General features: G+C 41.1%; 1 protein-coding gene across 2 annotated transcripts in view; it reads left to right on the plus strand.

The window, feature by feature from the left end:
- The window catches only part of EPS15 (epidermal growth factor receptor pathway substrate 15), a 162,338-nt gene extending 151,856 nt beyond the window's left edge, over positions 1–10,482 (plus strand). The window contains exons 23-25 of one of the 2 annotated variants that reach the window (XM_019501322.1): positions 601–763; positions 5,100–5,278; positions 8,067–10,482. In XM_019501322.1, coding sequence (XP_019356867.1) covers positions 601–763; positions 5,100–5,278; positions 8,067–8,213 — 489 coding nt within the window. In that variant the 3' untranslated portion in view covers positions 8,214–10,482. Of the gene's footprint in view, positions 1–600; positions 764–2,037; positions 2,302–5,099; positions 5,279–8,066 lie in introns of those variants that run through there. The other variant, XM_019501323.1, reaches the window with a different exon arrangement.
- Positions 10,483–22,947: the final 12,465 nt, after the last annotated feature.

Raw genomic sequence — 22,947 nt, forward strand, 5'->3', positions numbered from 1 at the left:
TCGCGTGATCAGGGGACAGCAGGGCAGGCCGTATGAGGAGAGGCTACGGGACCTGAACCTGTTCAGCCTCCAAAAGGGAAGGCTGAGGGGGGATCTAGTGCCTGTTATAAACTAGTCAGAGGGGATCAGCAGGCATTGGGGGAGTCACTCTTCCCCCCGAACACCGCCAGGAGTGACCAGGAATAACGGTCACAAGCTGGCAGAGGGTAGGTTTAGGTTAGACATCAGGAGGCGCTATTTCACGGTCAGAGCGGCTAAGGTCTGGAACCAACTTCCAAGAGAGGTGGTGCAGGCTCCTACCCTGGGGGTTTTTAAGAGGAGGTTAGATGAACACCTTGCTGGGGTCATTTGACCCCAGTACTCTTTCCTGCCATGTCAGGGGGTTGGACTAGATGATCTTCTCAGGTCCCTTCCGACCCTAGAAACTATGAAACTATATGTAACTTTGTATTATGCACAACAGTGACACGATAAACAATCTCTGATTTTTCTCCAATTTTCACTGTGTTTTTCGAATCAAGGTATGGATCTTTATAGAAGAAAAAAGGTGGAACTAGTAGAGTAACACTAATGCTGTGGTTTGTTTGTTTTTCTTTGAAGGCCAACAATGAAGCTCCCTTTAGTTCTTCCACATCAGGGTCTGTCAACAATGTAGTCATAACTAAAAACTTATTTGAGGAACCACCAGCCAAAAATGAGGATATTCCTCCTGCTTTACCACCCAAGACTGGCACTCCTACAAGACCCTGTCCCCCACCACCAGGTAGGAGCTGATGTTTGAAGTTTCATTAAAGATTGTCATACTCACTTCTATAGTGATAGCAGTTTAATGGCTCCTTTTCTTCTGACTGGTACAGTAAAGTTAAATTCCCTGTGGATTTTATTGGGGTTGGGGTATTGTTGTACCCATGATGGTCCAGGGAATATATGAGCATCAAGGATTTTTTAGTGATATCTTTTATTGAATCAACTATATAGTTGGGAGAGATTTCAAACCAGTTTTCAGATATAAAGTGCTCTTCCTCCAGTCTGGAAAAAGAAGCAGATGCAGGTTGAGCTAAATAACAGATCAAACAATGGCTTGTATATAGCTCCATATGCAAATCTAAAACAGTCACTTAAAGAAATGGAGTGGGGCTATAAAGTAGGAGCAGAGACATTATCAGGAGTTGCTTTAAAATATAATACTCCTGTTCTCTGCCAGTCCAGTTGTAGCATCTGTCGAAGTAAGCTGTAGCCTATGAAAGTTCATACCGTTGTGAACAAGTTAGTTCGTAAGGGCAGCTATACACATGCCTGATGCCTGCTCCAACGTGTGTTAAGTAGCACATGTTGGAGCAGACTCGATGAATCAAGTCTGCTGGAGCATGCTAATTAGCACACCAGGAGCCTTGGCTTCACATGTATTCAGCATCCCTGCTCTTCAAAATGGCTCATTGACCGAGCTTTAGTTAAAGTGCCCCTACCACCATTTTGAAACGTGGGACACTGCATGCACAAGACACTGAGGGCTCTTCAATCAAAGAGGTTTCAGAAAGCTGCTCTAATTAAAGTACCCCTCACCCCAGAGTATATGTGAAGATGACCTTAGATGCTGCCTTACCTTTCTTTCTGCCTAACTCCAGACTAACATGGTATATCTCTCTCTGCAATAGGATTGATAACCTAAATATGTGGAAGAGCAGAACGATTCAAAAGGGAAAGGGGGCATTGTGTTAATCAGTGGTATGCTTAGAGGGAGCAAGGAACTGGAAAAGATGAGAAAATGTAGTAACTTGAAATTTCTACATGGGGAAACTTTCTACAGAGAGCTCTGTTCAGTGGTGCTTGCTATGCTTTGCTGCAACTCTTAAGGAAAAGATAGAGAGAACTTGAATTTTGTGTCCAAGTGCTGTTGGAAACCCCTAATTTCCAATACCTTCTCTTACTTGAAGAAATCTTAGTGCTTGTATTCATAGAACTCAAAGTGAATTTTACAAGTCAAAGTGTCATGATTCTCATTTCTCAAATGGAAAACCTTGACTTCTTTCCATCCAGGTGACTCCTCCAAGGTCTTGTAGTATAGTCAGTGGAAGTTAGTAATAGGCCCAAGTTTCCTGACTCCCAGTCCTGTGCTGTATCCACTGAACCCTGCTTACCTCCAGAAAAGAGCTTGATGAATGAAGATAACATTCATGTTCCAGTGTCTTATAACTAATAAATAATTAAAAAAATAATGGGATTGCTTGTTAAATTTCACAGTATTAAAAGAAATATATGTGGTGAACAACTTTATTCAATTATTAAATGCATAAAAAGCCAGTTCGTTCAAGTTGTCATATTTTTTATCTAATTAGTGTTTAAAGTAGGACTGTCAATTAATTGTGGTTAATGTATATGGCTAACATGTTAATTATTGTTTGCGCTTTTTTAACACACTAATCATGCGCATAGTTTTGGAGCCCTCACTTGGGCTCTGCTCTGCTGCCATCATGGCTGCTTCTGGGCTGCCCTGTGGGGCAGTGGTGGCAGTGCAGAGGACTGCAGGGCAGCCCAGGCATGGGCTCTGGGTGGCTGCGGCAGGGGAGCGGGGAGGGGCGCGCACAGACACAGCCGAGCAGCCACAGCCTGCAGGCGGCCAGGAACACAGCCCAGCAGCGTGTGGAGCAGCACCCAGCAGGCAAGTCTGTGAAGGGGAAGAGGCATGGGGGAGGGAAGGGGTGTGGGCAGATCAAGGCTTCCATGGTGAAGAAGGGAGGAGGGCAGAGGCCAGGGGCTGGGGTGAATGGGGCCCCGGGGTAGGTAATGGGATGGAGCTGCGGGCGGCTTCTCCCTGGGCATGGGGGGGAGGGGAAGGGCTGCTCCTGCTGCTATGCGCACCCCAGGAGAGGCATGAGCCCCCCAGACTTGTGCATGGGGTGGTGGTGGCCTGCCGCTGCAGGCTGGGGCCTTGTGCCCTGCTATCTTTGCCCCAGGAGCCATGCACTGGCTGTACCGCATCCCCTTCCTGCTTGGCAGCAGGAGGCACAAAATGATGTTGCATGGCTCCTGGGGTAATGGCAGCTGGGCACAGAGTCCAGTGCACAGCGGCAGGCCATCACTGCCCCACGCACAAATCCAGGAGGTACGTGTCCTGCATTCCTCCCCTGGGGTGCACACAGTGGGAGCAGCCCCTGACCCATGTCCCTGGACAATGCGCCAGCAGCTCCATCCCACGACCCACCACAGCCCCTGCCTGCCCCACTCCCTCCCTCACCATGGGGACCTTGATCTGTTCCCCCTGTCCCTTTGCTCCCTACACAGTTACCTGCTGGGCAGTGTCTTTGTGCATGCGTGCGTGTATGTGTGCATGTGTGTCTGTCTGTCTGTTTACCCGTCACTCCCAAGCCACAGACACCCCCAGCCCTGCTGCTGCCCCTCACTCCTGACCCACAGAACCCCCAACACCTTCACAAATTTTCCCCCCACACCCACACCCCAACAATACAAAGTACCTGCATAATTTTGCATACCTTTGAGGTTTTTCTACACATAATTTTCAGTTTCTAGTTGTGCAATTAACATAGTGATTAATTGCGACTCATTTTTTTAATCGTGCAACTAATTGCAATCAAATTTTTTAATCATTTGACAGCCCTAATTTAAAGCTGTTCTTTCAGTTGTATATAGTGGCGTTTGTCTTATCTTTCAAATGCATGTGACATTGTAGTAATGTATAAGCTTAAATATATCTGCTTTTTTCTTACTGTGTACTTGTATCTTTTTTTAAAGAGATTGGTCCTGAATAAGGCAGTTGTTGTAGCAGGTGTTCAGGACTTCAGAGTCAAAATTCCTTAATGAACTGCAAAGGGAGTAATAGGCCAGTTTTCATGCCTGTGAATCTGATGCTGCATCCCTGCCAGAGAAGCTCTCTGAGGTTCGGAACATTTCAGAAAAGGAATTTTTTTGCTTTTTGGACTGCATCACAATGAAGGATGTTCTGTACTCAAGGGTCTTTCAAGAATTCATTTATCTCACGCAGGCATGAAGAAAATTAGAGGCTGTGTTGTTCTGTTAATTTTAGAAAACGAAAGGCTTGCAGTAGTAGTTTTTGTACCAGCACACATTATCTGTGGGGTTATAGTCTAAATATCTCAGGTAATAAAAATTATTTTATATTTTCCAATGAATATACATAAAAGAGAGAAAAAATGTTGCTAAGTTGGAGTCTCCTAGGGACTTATGGAAATAGACTAAATGAGGCCAAAATAAATTTGAAGTGGAACAATTAGCTATTGTAAACATCAAAAAGTATTTTGAAGTAAAGAGATTTTCCAGCGGAAGCAATTGAAGATGCTGGAAGCCTCACTTTTGAAACTACCTTGAATGATTACATATGCAGAAAAAGAAATTGAGAGGTGGGAAGAATATTAAACAGACTCTGTTTTGGAAGAACGGGGATCATGTCCTCCACAAAGTATTGAAAGCTGACTTTGAGTAAGCTGAAGATAGAAGAGTGCGGATCTCAATTCTTGATGGATAAATAGCTATCTACTCTCATGTAGACGGGGTTGGTGCAGAGTTGGTGAACACCTGTTGTTAGGTTACTTCATCTTCCCTGAAAACCAGAGAAGCCACAAATGGCAGCAAAGTTAGAAGTTCACCAGAGATCTTCAAAGCATTAGTAAAAAGTTTGTTTTTCTTTCTAAGGGTTTGTTGTTGTTTGGTTTTTTTTTTTAGGTTTGGGGTTGTTTTTTACTTTGCTATGCAGGTAACTAGCTCAGTTCATAAATGACTAAATACAATATTTAATAACTTATCTTATTACAGTTGCATAGATACCTGGAGAACAAAGAAAATATTGTGCTGGAATTATGGTCTTTAAGAGACCATGACATTTAATACACATGCTTAAGTCCTTTACTCTGTAATGTAATGCATAATTAAATATGGAAGAAATAGGAAATGAGGGGCCTGTTAGTCAGAGAGCCTCCACACCACTGAAGTCAGCAGGACTCTGCCCCTTTATGCCAGGATGCAGTCCAAATAGCTGTTGTGTTATGGATTTTTTTAAAGGCAGTACCACACAGTAATGTCAGTCATCTGTGTCATTTGAGTTGATATCAATTATTTTAATCCAGGGAAAAGACCTATCAATAAGCTGGATTCTTCAGATTCCTTTAAATTGAATGATCCGTTTCAGCCTTTCCCTGGCTGTGAGACTTCCAAAGAGCAAGAAGCAGATTTGTTTTGTGACCCATTTGCTCCCACCAATATCAGTAAAGAGACAGACGCCAACAATTTTGCAAACTTTGGTAATGTAAGTGAAATTTTTTGCGGGTTTTTTTTCTTTTTCGTGGAGTGGGGGCAATGGAAGGATTTATTTTTAAAGATTAAAAAATAAACCAAACAAGTGATTCAGTCGCAATAAAATCTTCAAGCTTAATTGAAAGTAACCAAAACTTATCTTCTGAACTGTCATCCTTTTCCATTAAGGATCTAATTTAAATGCTTAAAGTCTAAATATTAATTTTAGAGCAAATACCCACATAAGAGATTTTACACTCAAAGCTTGTATTGTAGATTGTCATCCATTCCTTTTAAAATAAAAAATTTAAAATATTCAGAATAGTTTTGATAATATTTACATTATAATTATTGTATTGAGGTTTTTCTGTAAAGGCTCCCTAGCTTTTATTAAGCAACCAGCCTTTGTTTTCTAGGGAACATCTGTTAACTTAAATTTTGCAATAGATTTTAAAAAGTGCACTGATTCAAATCATGTGATATAATGCTGTAGTTACATCATAAAACCAAACAAACCAAAACAGGGCCCTAATTTTTATTTTTTAATTTTTACTCTTAAGTATTACCTAAAATATTTGGTCAAAATGTCAGTGTTACGTGATAAATTCTAGAAGATCCAGGTTTATTAATGAACAAAATACAGTTTTATTTCAGTTATGAATGGTTGCTAAAATAAAGGTTCAAGCACAACACAGTAAAAAGTAGCAAGCAGTTGTTTATACTTGACCTTCAATCTTCATCTTTTAAATGGATGCATATATACTGATAGCAAACTGTATTGATTGCTGTCATTAGCAAGCCATAATAAATAACATGCTTAACTTAAGTAAACCCTGTTTAGATCTTAAAATGGATAATGTTCAATTGGCTTGTGCTGCTTACTGTATTTTGTAGCATGGCTATCCCTGAAAAGCTTGTGCTGCTGACTCTTCTTACCCAGAAAGCCTGGGGTGCTAAAAGAGGAAGTGAAGCAAGAGAGAGATGAGCTGTCTGTCATCTGTGAATGAGCATTTGGACAGTTTCCTCTGGCTTCAGCTGCTTGGATCCTAGTGGGTGGGCTACAGGGAGGAATCAGAAATTTCTCAATTTCTGTTCACAAAAGTTTCAGAAACTATCAAGACAGAAATTAGCTTGAGGATATTAAAACACCTAGTATTTGCACGCTCAATAGGAGCATATTTCACCTTGATGTGCCTACTCTTTAAGATAATGCCTCACTTCTGACTACTATTCAGGATCACAAAGCCAAGTTACTACAATATTATAGTAGCACATTTTACAACTCTGGGCGTATACATACTCATTTTTTCTTCATTTTAATGGCAGGCTTCTGGTTGCAAAAGTACATGGCTAGTGTGGTATTCCTCTGCAGAAGCATTTTTCCAGTGGCACCACTTGCACATCTAAATTGACTATGATTGCATGCTTTATTATGCAGGATTTTCCATTTGGAAAAATCCACTGTTAGAGGAGCATCACACAGTGAAGTGAGGACAAAGCTGGTTTTGCCACCGCTCTAGATTCAGGTCTGTCATGCACAGTATGTGAATTAATTAGTAGCTCCTCATCTGATTCTAATTAATTGGCTTTATTGTTCCAAAGGTAATGTAAAGTATTTACCAAAGTAACATTGTATATTGTCATTACAAATTTAAGACTCAAATTTGTTCAGTGTGGCTATTCAAAAGCTTTAAAGGGTGATTTTTTTTTTATTGACTATTCATCATCTGACTGGGTTGTACTTTTAGGTTCCTATGTTTATTGGACAGATGGTATTTTTCAGTATAATCGGTTGTCAGGACTGCTTCATTGCAGTTCTTAAATCACAAATGTAACTTGTACCATGCTGATAGGGGTGTAGGTTGTAGCCGTGTTGGTCTAAGGACAAGGTTCTTCGATACTCCAGTATCTTTTATTAGACTAACTCAAATAGTTGGAAAAATACTTCTTAGCAAGCTTTTGGGCACAAATACGCTTTGTCAGGCTGAGGAAATGTCTGCAGTTGGTCTGTGCTCTTCCTGGATGGCGTGGCAAAGCAGCCAGAGGTGAGCACCTATGCCAGAAAGCCAGTTGGTGAAAATGTAAACTGAGGTGGGTGGTCAGTAGGTGAGAGACAGATGAGGGGGAAGGGGGAATGAACCTAGCTATAGCCAAAGGATGGCAGACAGGAGGGTGTGGGGAAGGGAATGAGAATAGCTGGTGAAAAGTGGAGGGTTTACCTGGTGAGTCAGAGTCCCCACATAAACCCTCCACTTTTTACCAGCTATTCTCATTCCCTTCATTCTTAAACCCTCCACTTTTTTTTTTTTACCAGCTATTCCCATTCCCTCCCCACCCCTTACCCATCTCTCTCTCATCCTTTGGCTACAGCTACATTCGCTCCTCCTTTCCGCGCACCTCTCTCATTTACTGACCACCTCAGTTTACATTTCCACTGCGTGGCTTTCTTGCATAGGTGCTGGCCTCTGGCTGCTTTACCACTCCATCCAGGAAGAGCACAGACCATCTGCAAATGCTTCCTTAGCCTGACGAAGGGTGTTTGTGCCCAAAAGCTTCCTAAGAAGGATTTTTCCAGCTGTTTGAGTTGGTCTAATAAAAGACATCAGATTTACCCAAAGAACCTTGCCTACCATGCTAATACATTTTTTTTTTTCAACGCAGGAGACTATTTACATGATTTTAAAACTAGTGTATCAATATTTTGGAACAGTTTAAGTGACTTCAAAACCTAGTGTGAGATTTGAACAGGGTGGTTACTTTTTCATTAATAAATCCAGGTATTTTCTCTCTTGAAACTGCAGTATCCTACTGAAGAAGACATGATTGAATGGGCTAAGAGAGAAAGTGAGAGAGAAGAGAAAGAGAGACTTGCAAGATTAAAACAGCAAGAGCAAGAAGATTTGGAACTGGCGATTGCACTCAGTAAATCTGAAATTTCAGAAGCATGAAGTTAGAATGACAGTGTGTCTTATGTCAACTGTTTTGTCCCATTTCTCCCATTTCCTGAGTATTTAATCTATTTAAAATGTTAATCAGAAGCTACCTATGGTTTGGAAAGTATGAAAGGTTTTAAATTCCTGCAAATGTGATCAATTATTTATCTTTTTTTTATCCCATTCTGATTTTATAATTTTTCCTGAATTTGATTAACATTATCAGCCAACTTTATAGAAGAGCACTGCTCCACTGTGGATGCTTTCAAGATTTTTGCCTGTGCTATTTTTTTGGTGTATACCCAGGACAATAAAGTCTCCTTCTGTAAATACAGAGGGAGAGAACACTGCATGTCATCTTTAAAATCGTTGTCATTCTTGTCTTGTATGAAGATATCTTCATGAACATTTGTGATTCTTCAAATTCAGAAGTTCAGAGACAAGAAAATATTGTCCCAATCAAGTTCCTTTAGAAAGCAAGTTGGTGAGAGTGGCACAGAACAGGACATAAAAGTATATGCCCAAACTTCCATATTCTTAGTGCACGTGATGGCTTTTCTTTCCAGGTGGAAGGGCTGGTTTATTTAAAGAGATGGTAACCCAGGCTAAAGCTAAAATACTCTTTTCTGCTGTTTCACAAAGAGTGTAGCTAGAGTTTCAATACTTATTTTTATATGGACATTACTGGTACATCTCACTTTTTGGTTATTTTTACATTTGGATAATGGATTGTTTTTGCGTTCACACACTCCCAAGTTTAAGGAAAGCAAAATAAAATTCGTACCTGAAAACAAATCTGTTTACAACGCAGTCAGTGAGACTACAGCTGGAGTATAAACTGGCAGAAGTTGGCAGTTGAGCAGATGGTGAGTATGGCAATTGCTCTTGCTTATGGCTTCTCATCAGGCTGTTCTTATCAGTTGCTTGAAACCTTTTGTACTTTTTCAGAAGAGATTATAGTAATGCTGGAACAGAGTGCTTTATTTTTTATCTATACATATGTCTCTTCTCTTCTTCAATGAAAGTTCTACTGCTGGACTTGAAATTTAATTGATAATCTTTTTAGAGTGCAAGTGGGGAAAACTGTATTCTACTGAAACATTTACTTGCTTTCTTGCATGTCTCTGAGATTTGAAGGCAGTTGGATCAGTTGTGTTGTTCCGTAGTACTAGAGAACTAAATAGATCATTTGTGTTAAATTGCTCTTGGCCAAGATGACTGACAAATTATGAAGACCCATTGCTAATTGAGCCAAATTCTGTGAAATATGCAACTAAACCGGCAAGTTGACAAGTGGAATATGAGATTTGATAGAGTAGGATGCATAATGGCGTAGTTTAATTTTTTACAAGTCTTTTTCTGTACATGTAATTTATTGAATGCCAACTGATAGTTGCACCTTAAAAAGACTGATTTATAATTCTTTATGGCCACTGAGTCAAAGTAGGATTAAAAGAGTGTTAATAAAAGTAACTTATTGCCTATTGTTAATTGTACTCCATTCTACAGTAATCGGGTTCTTTTAATTCACTCTAAACAGTGGTGCTTTTGCCCAGTATATACATAAAATTGGACTGCAGCAGCATAAACTCTGTTTTCTCTCTTGCACTTTTCACTTGGATTTCCTGTTGGAAATAGAATTGTTCTTCTACAGAAACTTATGTGGAGCAAGGGATGCCTCATAGCCACCACTAGTTTAACTATTCCACTTACCTGGCAATGTTGCTGCAAGACTCTTTAAAGAGGGTAGTTTTTGATCTTTCAGGAAAATGGGTGACTTGACTTGGACAACATTTTCTTTTGCACTGGGAAACTAGCGTTTCCGACACCTGCTCAAAAAAGTAACTTAAAACATCTTTTGCAAGTATTAAATAGCTATAATTTATCTATACAACCTTTGTAATAAGTGTACACTAATCTTGCATATTGGATGCTTAACTGGACTACATAGTTCTTATTTTTTGTTAAAAACATATACTCAGTGGACCAATACAATATTATGTGTATATATTATATATATTCATGCTTTCCTGTATGGAATTCAAAGTTTTGAGTCATTTGATGTTACATTTCATGTTACTGACTCTGACTACAGTATCTTTACCCAATGACTATACCAATAAACCACTGCTGTGAGCTAAATGGCATTACTTACGGAGTTTTAACTGTTTTTTAAAAACTTATTCAGGTGGGGTTAGCCTCTATTTATAGACTTCCCTTTTGTTTAAAAATTCTAACAATAGCCTGTAATTATGAAGAAATAAACTTTAAGTACATAAGTAAACGGTCTGTGTGTCTGTTTGCTTCAAATGGCAGTATGAATAGTAGAGTATCTTGTAATCAGAATGCAAGCTGTGTGTACCTGAAGGCAAGGAAAGCTGGAGCCTATTAGAAGTATTCAAACCAGGGCATCTTAAATTTGGTCTCTGCATGTTTAGACACCTAAGCAGAAAAAACTAAACTCCCCCTCCCACTTTCCCAGTCCTCAGTACCCAAATGTGGTTAAGCACTTGAAGCCTCTTGAGGTGAATGGGAGTGATAAGCACTCCAAAGTTTAGACCACCTGTCTTTTTTTTTTTTTTAGGTGTTTATCAGTCCCATTCACCAGTGAGCCTCTGTAGGACTGAGTAGCAGCTTTGAAAAAATGTTATGTCTACGTGAACATTTTCACTACTCTCTGATCTCAGGGCTTGTCTATTTTTTTGTTTTGTTTTGGGGTTTTTTAAAGGCGGGAATGATTTAAGACCACAGGTCTAGATAGGCACGGTGAATTGCAAGTGGCTTGATGGATAGCTTTGTTAGATCAAACCGTAAATCAGTAGTTGATGGAACACAGCAGTAAATGTAAGTACTAAGTATTTCATTATGCAAGTAGAAAAATATTTGGAAGTAAGGTCATGCAGCTCTGTTAAAGATGTAGTATTGAAGTGATATCCTTTGCCATTTGGCCTAAATGTTTTCCAGGAAATTTTGAATCTTACAAATTATGATAAATGTGAGAGAGAGAAATTAGCATAAGATGAAATTTGCAGCTAAAGTAGGGGTTGGCAACGTTTCTGGGCAGAGTGCCAAAAACATCCGCAACCTCAACTTGTAAGATGTTGGCGTGCCAAGGGTGGATGATGGGGGAGCTGCGAGGAGCATGACCCTCGTAGTGACCGTGCACCCCTTCCCCAGGACACAAGTGCCGAGTAAAATACTTTCATGTGCCAGACTGGTACATGTGCCAGGGGGTCGCCTACCACTGAGCTAAAGGGTTTCTTACTAATATCTAAGGATATTGATTAAAAATTTCAACCACTGGTGAAATGCTTAAATGATGGGATTAAAGCTTCATAATGAAGGTATGCGTCAATGAGACTTGGTTCATACATCAAAAATGGGCAATATTTTTAGGCAATAATCTGCCACTGTGTTATGGAGAATGAAAAATGCACAAGGAAAATGTGAGGAAAATGATTGTGTGTTAGTTCTGTCAGTTCTGCTGAAGAGTATATGACTTGCTGAAGAAGGAAAATTAGATTTGACCCATTCAGTGTATACAGTCCACATTGCCAAACCACTTCCTCAGCTAGTGCTAACTGGCAACCTTACTGGTACTTCCAACTGCAAAATAGATACCGGTGGGAGAGATGTTTTACATAATGACTACTTGCAGACATTAATAATAAAAAAATAAATAAAAAAAATCCCTGAGCTTTACTAGAAGAAGCTACATGTTATTTCGACCCAGCTCCACAGCATCTGTATAGATTGGGTGCTTCAGTGAGGATTTTTGGAGCATTTATCTAATAGCTGATTCAATATAGACATTGAGTGAGCTGGGTCCAACTAATGTGCTGCCCTTCTGGGCGTGTGCTGGGCTCGGCATGCGAGTGCACTGAGTTTAAAGTAAAATGTCACTTGTTTTGGGGTTTTTTTTCCAAGCAACTAATGTGACATCTCCATTTTTGCTAGAGGGTATTATAAATCTTTGTATAAAACAGTATGAAAATGCGCTAGTTGTTTTTCCCCGGATACTTGCATTTGCTTCTATCCTGCTTATCAACTGTTTTTCCCTCTATCTCTAATATAGATCAGAACATTTATTATAATGAGTAGTTGTTGCTTGAGAAGCCTGGGTGTATCCTAATTAGGAGGCAGATGGCCTGCTCCAAAGGTTCTTTCCAGTTCTGTTCATCCATTTCTTTTGGTGGGGGCTGTTTCTGGCTCTTTGACCTGTGGCCAAGCCTCACTGAAATATGCAGAATTGTAAATGCACTTCTGTATTTGACCAAGATACTTTGTTTTTTCTTCTGCAGCAGGTGGCTTTTCAATGACTCACAAGTCTGTTAAGAGCATACATTACTCCTTGGGTCAGCATCACTGAATATCTTTTGGTTGCTAGCAAAACTTTCTGAAAATAAAAAATGCAGTTGGCATCCCTGAACTCCTATGGACATTTATAAAATAATATATAGAAAGTGTTTCTTGGAATTAGATCTAGAAAGAGGATCTTGCTTTTATCTGCAAGAACAAAACTTGCTTTTAGTACCCTCATGGAAAAAAGCTGAAGTACCAGAGAATGAGTCAGGCTTCCTTAGTATTCCTGTGAAAGAACTTACAAAATTGCAGTTTTGACACCACCTGTTCCTTTCTTATACTTGGGATCAAAAACCAGATTCAGAACTGAGTGCCCTCTGAGATTTAACAGGCGATGTAGCAACAGGGTCTGCTGCAAACAAGTATGCCAAGATGTGTGTAGCTCCTAAAGAAAATGCTTGGACACCTTCCTGGACGAAGGAAATGTATTATGTTTATGAGAGTGATGCTTCTAATGATTCAGCAGATAAGCAGATGGTCAGTCATGTGGGTGATTTAAGATGTTCAAGTGGAGAAAGGGAAAAGAGGAAGAACACTTCCCACCTAACCTTCAAGAGTCTGCCAAACTGTGACTATCGAAGTATTACATGTGCCTTGCAGAGCCTTTGCTTCATGTTTTTAACTTGATACTGGTGGATACTTAGTTCTTAGCTTTTTTTTTTACTGTACTGCAAAGCAAAAATGAAAATCAGATGGTCTCTAATGTAACAGCTCAACTAACTCATGCCCCTCCACCCACCTGCGGAAAGAAACTCTCAGTACGCTAATCAAGAACACGGGTCTCCAAAGTTGCCAGCTTTTAGACTGTCCATTCAGAGGCGTAAGAAGTTCCACAGCTTCAAATGCGCTCCAAATATTTTCAGTGCCGCAGACGGTTAGGATTTTTTTTAAACCAGAGATCTAGACCTGAGGCTGCATTAATTGGTTGGGAGCATAAAAAAAAGTGTGATTGTTAGTACTAGCAGCCCTAATGATCAAAGAGCAGTGGAGATTCTCTGTCGCGCTTTTCTAACTTCACATAGGTCCTGTGGACTTTGGCCCCGGCACCTCAGTCCTTGGCTGTAGGCTCTGTTCCTTTACTTGTTACCTGCACTGCTGAGCTTTACCCTGTATCATTTCATTTTGCCATCTGGTTAGCAGGCAGCGATGCTATGTAGTGATGTTTTTCAGACTTGGACAATCCAAATGATTATTTTCTGAATGAGGACAACCTATGGCAAGTTAGGTTGTCCTGATTTTTTATTATTTTTTTAAAGAATCTGTGAACATATGATTCTAAAATGGTTAGTCTGTACTAACAGTGGCAAAAACTTACTCCTGAATAAATTGGGTAAATCGACTACATTTTCTAATGCCTATATTTTGGTGTTGAGCCTGTGTGTTTCCAGGCTTTAAAATGCCCAACCAGCTTATTTATGTGCAGCTCCAGAACCCTGCAGTTTGCTTCAGGTTTTTGCTTTGAGTCTCCCCTCTCCATCCATGTGGTCCATAGCCTGTTTTGTCCCACTGTTTACCTCTCTTTCTGTAACCAGCTTGTCAAGAAAGCTGGGTTCAAGATACAGAATGTAAGTTACTGGTGTTACCTTCCTATCCCTGTTGATTTAGATAATAGCTTCATATATAGTTGTATTCAGATCAATGAGTTGCTGGCTACCTTGCCTGATTGAAGTCTTCAGTGCCAGGTTTAACCTTCAGCAATCCCTGAAACTATTTAGCAGCCACTGCATTGCTATGACCTTCAGGGTCAGACATGCTTATCTTTGGCCACCAGCCAGTTAAGTTTTGGATGCACGATGCTTATCTTTGGAGAATTTGCGTCAGCATCAAGGAAATAGTGCTGGCAGTAATCCACTGTTGTGGGACATGTTTTAAATTTGGTATGTGGGATCCCAGAATTACTGTAATGAATTTTCACACTTCAGTGATTTCTGTCGCATTGGCAATGTAAGGAATAATTAAAAAAGAAAGAAAGAGAAAAAGGCCCTAAAAGTGCCTTGTAAATTAATTAAATTGGATGTAGGGGTTCTTCGTTATGCAGGGTGTAGAACTTTTGTTGAAGCTGACATTTAATTTGCAATCTTACCATCTTGGTGTACAATCTTTGCAGACCAAGAAAAATTGGGCCTTGCCAATGGATAAAATCCTAAGGAATGTATAAGTGTAACAGCATGTAGTATTTATAACACTTGTCTCTGTTCAAGCCTAGCCTTGTGCTGTTGGAGTTACTTTTTTGTGGATAAAGCATATAACTGATTCCCTAACCACTTGTGGTTATGAAAAACTCCATTACACTGTTTTGCAAGAGGTCATGGGGCCCCAGTACAACCAAATTCCAGTTTGCATCATGGTGTATCCCAGGACATAGTTGCTGGAATAGATTGAATTCTTAGCAGGTCTGACTACTGACTAGTCTGCCCCCTGCCATGGCAGGAAAGAGTACTGGGGTCAAATGATCCCAGCAAGGTGTACATCTAGCCTCCTCTTAAACACCCCCAGGGTAGGAGCCAGCACCACTTCGCTTGGAAGTTGGTTCCAGATCCTAGCTGCCCTGACAGTGAAGTAGCACCTCCTGATGTCTAGTCTGAATCTGCCCTCTGCCAGCTTTGACCGTTATTTCTAGTCACTCCTGGCGGTGCTCGGGGGAACAGCAACTCCCCCAGTGCCTGCTGGTCCCCCCTGACTAGTTTGTAACAGGCCACTAGATCCCCCCTCAGCCTTCTCTTGTGGAGGGTGAACAGGTTCAGGTCCCGTAGCCTCTCCTCGTAGGGCCTGCCCTGCTGCCCCCTGATCGTGCGGGTGGCTTCCTCTGGACCCTCTCCATGTTGTCCACATCCCTCCTGAAGTGCGGCGCCCAGAACTGGATGCAGTACTTCAGCTGCAGCCTGACCAGTGCCGCATAGAGGGGGGGGATCACCTCCTCGGACCTGCTTGAGATGCATCTGTGGATGCACGACAAGGTGCGGTTGGCCTTGCTGACCACATCCCCACACTGCCGGCACATATTCATTTTGGCATCAGTGATGACTCCAAGATCCTTTTCTGCCTCTGCACTGACGAGAAGGGAGTTCCCCAACCTGTAGGTATGGTGCCGGTTGTTCCTCCCCAGGTGCAGCACCTTGCACTTGTCAGTGTTGAATCCCATCCTGTTCTCATCTGCCCACCCCTGTAACCTGTCTAGGTCTGATTGCAGCCTATTGCTCCCTTCTAGCATGCCCACATCCCCCCCACATCTTAGTGTCATCAGCAAATTTGAACAGGGTGCTTTTTACCCCCTCGTCCAAGTTGCTGATGAAGGTGTTGAACGGTACAGGCCTGAGGACCAGGCCCTGGGGGACCCCACTGCCCACGTCCCTCCAGGTCGAAAATGACCCATCCACCACTACTCTCTGGGTGCGGCCCTCCAGCCAGTTAGTGACCCATTTGACTGTGTAGGTGTGGCGCCACAGTCCCCTAGTTTTTTAATGAGAATGGGGGGAGAGACGGTGTCAAAGGCCTTGCTAAAGTCCAGAAAGACTACGTCCACTGCTTGAATAATGCTGAATGACATTTGCTTACCACATTTGTCAGTTGTTGCTTCAAAAACAGAAGCTGGCCTTTGGCTAGGCCCAACTTGTACGTGCTTCTGAGCTACTTAGGTGGACTCCTGAATTTCCATATCATGATGCCAGATCTTCTCTCATCCCAAGAGGCAGCTGTATGCAGGACCGATCACAGATGCTGCAAAGCTGGAACTTCAGACAGCTTGGAGAGCAAAATGTCACTGTGTGAGAAGCTCTTGCAGTACAGGGAGCTCCCTCTGTACTTGCCCTGGTCTCTGCAAAGCTGGCAGACGAGCAGTGGTAGTTCGCTTGTGTCTTTGCAGCACAGATAAGATGGGGAGAATCTATCTGTTCTAGTTAGATAAAGGCTTTTCAGGATGGAGAGTTCTCAGCTATCTATAAAATGTTATGGGTTTTTTCCATTTGCCACCAAGCTGTAGAAATCAAACCACAGTGCTTTGCTTCCTTTGCTATATATAGGCATTCTGAACCCAGCACTGAAACTATAACAAATAGATATCAGTGGAAACAGACAGATGTCTGTGTTTGAAGCCTTTGTATAGCAAAGCTTCAGCTCCTTACACAGGTCTGTTTTGACTGAAGAAAGATTCCCTACTAATTTCTGGTCTTAGAGGGCCTTGTGAGTATCCGAATAGCACTCTGGGAGAACCTATGCGTATGATTTGGATCTTCTCAAGATTGTGTCTTTTGGTTCAGGCACTAAGGTCTTTTTCTCCTTTTTTAAATTAATTCTTCTAGAGAGAAAGGTGGAATACGGGAGAGGGGGAGAGGGAGAGACTAATAGGACGGATGGGTCTCGTTGATTGATTGCTATTTCAACTAATTCCCAGCAGGGGGAGCCCGCCCTGCAGTTTGCCCAGCCTTGTAGGCATGCAGGGGCTCTGCTTGAGAGAAGGCGGAAGCAGCTGGGGAGTAAAGAGATGATGTTGCTATATGCCCAAGTATAGTCCTGTCCTCTCCACCCCAACCCCAGCACACCTTCCAGATAAGACTCCCCCACATGTCACCGCTGCTCATCTCTAAGCAGACTGCCCTTTTACACACGTGCACTTTCTCTCTAACAATCCCCCTGCCTTTTTATGCATTCCCACCTTTCTCACCAAGGGCACTGGTTTTGTCTTCCCCAGAAGCCACTCCAAATATGTTGTATTTTCCTTGATCTAAATGACAGGAGATGCCAAGCAAAGTCAAGAGTGGCTTAGTCCACTGCAGATAGAAATCAGCAGCAGCTTCACATTTAATTGGGCAAATTCAAAGTCAAGCCACGGAGCCTTGTCCAGTAGCATATCCAAACGTGGCTGTGACATCTGGATAATTGATCCCTGAAGTCTGAATATCAAGAAGAGACTGAGCATTATCATTACTATTTTCTTGTGGGGATTTTTTTGCTGCATTATGGGAACTTATACATTAACTTTTTTTTTCTGGTGTTGCTGATTTGTCAAACCTGAAACTTTTAGTACAAAAGTATATCTGCTATATCTAAACTTTTGTCAGGAAGTTTTCCCAGGTTCCCCTGGCCCAGAAAATGCAGTTTCTGGTTAAAATGAGAAAGAGGGGTAGAGCATAAGAGAGAACCTAGAAGAGCCAATTGTGAGTGTTTAGAGTACTTTGTGATTCAGATTAGGGATTGTCAGCTGGGTATCCCACATCCCAAGTAAATGATTTACACTGAGCAATTTTATGTCCAAGGCTGGGGTGCAGGGAGGGAATTACTGGATCTCTCTCTCTCTCTCTCCGGAATATTTACAGAATCTCAGCTTAATTTTATTCTACCCTGGAACAAAAAATTATGAACCTTTTGAAGTTTTTTCATTAAATAGAATCATTGTTCCTAGCTATTTTTAGTTATAGTAGACTAAGTTATTACACTGATTTCCAACCCTCTATTAGTGTTATCTAGCTTAATGTTTTAACCTTATGAGATTTGTATGCACATAACAAAATCTATGTGGTGTATTGTGTTGCATAGAGTAAGCTGACCTGTTTGTGATGTAGGAACTGCTGCCATTTAAGCACTGAATAATAAGAGCTTATGCTCACTGAGATCCTGGGGTGCAGGGCACTGTATAAAAGTATCTTAATACATTACCTGGCCTGGTTGGGCATATTTCCAATACCAAATGTAGCAGCAGTACTTGTTATGCTAGGTAGCCAAACGTTTAAATATAACTGCTGTCACTGGGAAAGAATGTATTTTGGCCCGAATTGCAAGAACTTTATCATATGTATATGCAAAGTGAAAAATAGCATGTTTTACTTCAATAGAAAACTATACGAGCAGGAGAACGCGTGATGCTGCATTTGTCTTTTTATATTAGTACCTTACATGTAGCATTTCAACTCATCTGTAGTGCCTCACTTGTACGCTGGGGCAAAGTAAGTAAACGTCAAGAATATGCTATCACAGGAAAAAGGTCACCCAAATGCTGTTTCAACAGAGGCATTTTTGGCTGAGAGGTGAGCTTGGCATGAATACTGAGTAAAAACTTTATTGGAATTGGTGGTAAAATTCCCATTGATTTCAACAAGGTCAGGATTTCACTCAGTAGTTGGGTTATAAGACAGTATGCCACAGGTGATGCTGGTTGACAGGCAGCTTGTGTCGGGTTTGTTCAGTCAATCCAAATGACCCCTTGAAAATTATGGTTTCACCAAAAGTGTCTGTGAGAGAGTGAGTGCAATATGTAGTTTTACTTTGCTGAAACTGCTAGATTTCACATTGTATCACTTGACCATAGCTTTTACTAAAGCAGCAGTGCATATTTCCTACTATATCTTAAAGATAACATTTAAGGCATAAGCTAAAAATATCACCACAAATTTTTATATTGCTTTTACCCACCTCCTCTTCTGATGATATCCTGAAATTGATAGCATCTTTCCTCTATCAAAACTGACTTTTTGCATTTAGCTTCACTCTCACCCAGTGTTTCCATCCTCATAGGATAAAAGAATCCCTCCTTATGATAATCTTCTATGAAGAAGTCCATGAGAAACAAGTGACCAGTCATTTATTTATTCAACTTCTTTACTTCATGCAAACAGTGCTTGCTCCCTCCTGTTGTGTGTTAGATAGTTCCATGTAATAGTGAAGTCTCATTGTACTTTGATACAGCTTTTGTGTCATTGTTGAGTAAAACTTTTGGGGTCAGGAACATTCTGTATTTGTATTATAAAAGGCCTACTAGACTCATTGGTACTGCAATCTGACTAATCTTCATTGAAGGTCTTATCTTTGTTCACGCATCAGCTGCTTATTTCTTCTCTGGGAGACCAACTATTTTACTATGGTAGAGTGAACAAAATCTGCATTAATGTGTTTGGAAGAGTGTTTCATCATTATGCACATGCAAGTGTCATCTGCCAAAGATCAGATCTGTGTGTCTAGTGGCTCTATCTGCTGTTTATAGGTCTTCTTGACTGAAGAGTTGTTCAGTTCAATAAAGTATATTAAGAGGAAAGAATGGATGAGATGGAAATATGGCAAAAGAAAGCTTATGCTCACTTATTTCCAAGAGGTTTGATTGTGTGTCCCAGGCCTAACACAAAATCTCCATCAGTACAAAATGTGAATTCAGGAGCAGTTCATACCCAGTTAAAAAAAATTCACACAGGGCTACCTATACCACTTCTGCTGCGGTGGGTTCATCTGGAACCTCTTCTGCATCTATGGGATTGAGTGGAGTCCTGGATCCAAAGCCATTTGTGTGGCTGATGAGGACTGGGAGGGGAATTTGCTTTGCAGATTGTCAGTTTTTCCATGTTAATTGTCAGATGGGATGCCATCAGGGTGGAAGTGCTACAGTGACATTGTCTAAGCCATTAAAGGGATACAACATTGTTAATTTATTCAGATTATCCTACCCTTGTAAATTAGGCTGGATTCATCTTTATTCTACAACGTTGTTCAGCATCCAGTTTCTATATTGGTCTTACTTGTTTTAATTTAAAATACCTCACCCCAGCTGAAAAGCACTTTAAATTTTCAGTAGACTAAATATTATTGGTATAGTCTCTTTTTCAGGTGTGAATACATTACAGTGTTAGCTGGGAGGTTAGCCAAGTTAACTAGGGAGGGGGAGAGATGTTTTAAAAGGTACAACGGACAGATAAGAACACCACTCTCAGGACTGTTGCAATGACATTTGCATGCTAAACAGTCCTTTATGCCTTTGAAAACCTTTCTGTTAAGTTAGGCCTTCTTCATTTGTAAATAGTTGGTGCATTCTGAAAGGTATAAAAATTAAGTCAAAGCTCTGAAATTTGGATCTAATTTTAATGTACCCTGAAAATGGGCCATTTTGTTATGTCTTGCTTTGGTTGTCTGTCTGAGAATGTTACAAGCCTTTTTGCAAAACTTGTGTCTTTGAATCCCAAATTTTAAAGTAGTCTTGATTAAGGCATTTTGTTTTTTGTTTTTGTTTTTGTTTTTAAGAAACCTTTAGTGAGTACTAACATGGGTTAAATTGAAACTACTGCTCTAGGATTCAGAAAATGTTGGATATTATTACCAATTTAATATTAGAACTTATAACATGTTCTCCTTTTGTATAATTAACTACTAATTTGTTTTAAGGTAGTCCATATATTTTTACTTCCACATTTTGAAAACCTTTGTAGTCAAACTTATCACACTGAAATTATAAACATACAAGCAATATATGAATATATTCAGGCAATACTTAATTCAGATTGTAATAAATATTATTTTTGATCAATTATCAGAAACGGAGAACTAATCCTGATGGAACTGTGTCCTCTTACTTGGGGTTATTAAACCATATCCTGACAGTTCTGAGCTCTAAGGCTAAGTACAGACAGTCAAAAAGCCCAAGGATGAACTGATTCAGTCTTTGCAGGTTAGTTTAAGCTGCAAAGATTGAACCAATAAGCAAATGAACACATGTTCACTTTTGATTCAGGAAATGCAGCCAGATGCCTGCAGTGGCTCAAGCTAGAAACTGGAGGGGGAGGAGGAGGGTGCTAGAGCACAGCTCTCTGGCATGTAGTTGGCATGGGCTGAGGGACAGAAGTTTCATAAACCAATTTGACCTAAATCAGTTAAGTCTGATATACTACATTCAACCAGGTTCATCTTAAACCAGTTTCAGCCATTTTGAAACTGGTTTATGTACAGTGAACTTCTGTTCTGTTACAGGTTTAAATCTGTTTCTGATCACTTAAACTAGTTTATGTGTAACTTCTGTCCCTAGCCTAAAAGGTGCCAGAAGTCACTTGGAATACAAGTCAGGGTGGTTTTAGGTAATATGTCCTTCACGTTGCATTTAACTGGTTGCTGGAAATGTGTTTCATAAAACTCAAAGAGAAATGGCCTATTAAATTATCTACTCCATTTTTGGAAAACACAAGAATATTCTCCTCAGCATAGATTTCATAGACATTAAGGAAGGGACCTCACAACATCATTGGGTCCAGCCCCCTGCCCCAGTGGCAGGAAGTCAGCTGGGGTCAGGTCACCCCAGCAAGATAAGCATCCAAGCGTTTTTTTAAAGGTATCTAGAGTAGGTGCTTGCACTACTTCTGGGGGGAGTCTATTCCAGACTCTGGAGACATGGATGGTAAAGAAGTTTTTCCTTATGTCCAGTCTAAAATGGTCTTCCATTAGTTTGTGACCATTAGACTTGTCTTCCCTTGGGGTGCCCTGATGAACAGACATTCTTCCATGTCCTGATGCACATCACTTAGATACTTATAGGCTGCCATCAAGTCACCCCTGAGCCCTTGCTTCTCCAGGCTGAAGAGTCCCATGGCTCTCAGCCTCTCTTCAGAAGACCTGTTCTCTTGACCTCTAATCATACGTGTGGCTCTCCTCTGGTCTCTCTCAAGCTTCTCCCCATCCTTTCTAAAGTGTGGAGCCCAGAATTGGATACAGTACTCCAGCTGCGGCCTCACCAAAGCTGAATAAAGCGGGAAGATGAGTTCCTGGGTCTTGCTTGAGATGCATCAGTAGATGCAAGCCAGAGTTTTGTTTGCTTTGCCGGCTGCAGCATTGCATTGGTGGCCCGTGTTTATCTTGTTGTCAATCATGACCCCCTAAGTCTCTTTCGGTCATGGTGCTTATTGAGTGTAGCACTGCCGAGCCAATAAGTATGATGTGTTTTTTTTTCTCCCAAGGTGGAGCCTTGTTGAATGTCATCAGGTTTTGATGCACCCACCTTGCGAGCCTGTCCAGGTCAGCCTAAATTGCCAGTCTATCCTCTAGCGTGACCGCACTTCCCCATAATTTGGTGTCATCTGCAAACTTAGCCAGTCTGCTTCTGACACCTGAATCCAGATCACTTATGAATATACTCAAGAGTACTGGTCGGAGTACTGAGCCCTGGGGGATGCCACTGGTCACCACAGGGGTTAAGTTCCATAGACTATCACTCTCTGGGTCTGACCACGGAGCCAGTTCCACAGCCATCGAACTGTAAGGTTGTTGAGGTCTCAGTTCCCCAATTTTGCCATGAGGACATCATGGGAGACCAAGTTAAAGGCTTTTTTGAAACCTAAATATATGACATCAACCTCTTCTCCTTTGTCCAGGTGATGTGTCACCTGGCCATAGAAGGAAATTAGGTTGCTCAGGCGAGACCTCCCCATGTTGGCTATTTCTCAATGTTGTCTTCCGTTAGCCTGTTGTTGATGGTTTCTTCAATGATTTTTTCCAAGATCTTTCCAGGGATTGAGGTCAAACTGATTGGCCTGTAATTACCTGGATCTTTCTTCCTTCCTTTCTTGAAGATTGGAAGAGGGCCAATGTGGTGCCTATCTTCAGGAACGTTTCCCAAACACCACAAGTTCTCAAATACCCTCGCCAT

This window comes from Gavialis gangeticus, unplaced genomic scaffold (assembly GCF_001723915.1).
Source record: "Gavialis gangeticus isolate Ggan-Ray unplaced genomic scaffold, GavGan_comp1, whole genome shotgun sequence".
Lineage (NCBI taxonomy): Eukaryota > Metazoa > Chordata > Crocodylia > Gavialidae > Gavialis > Gavialis gangeticus.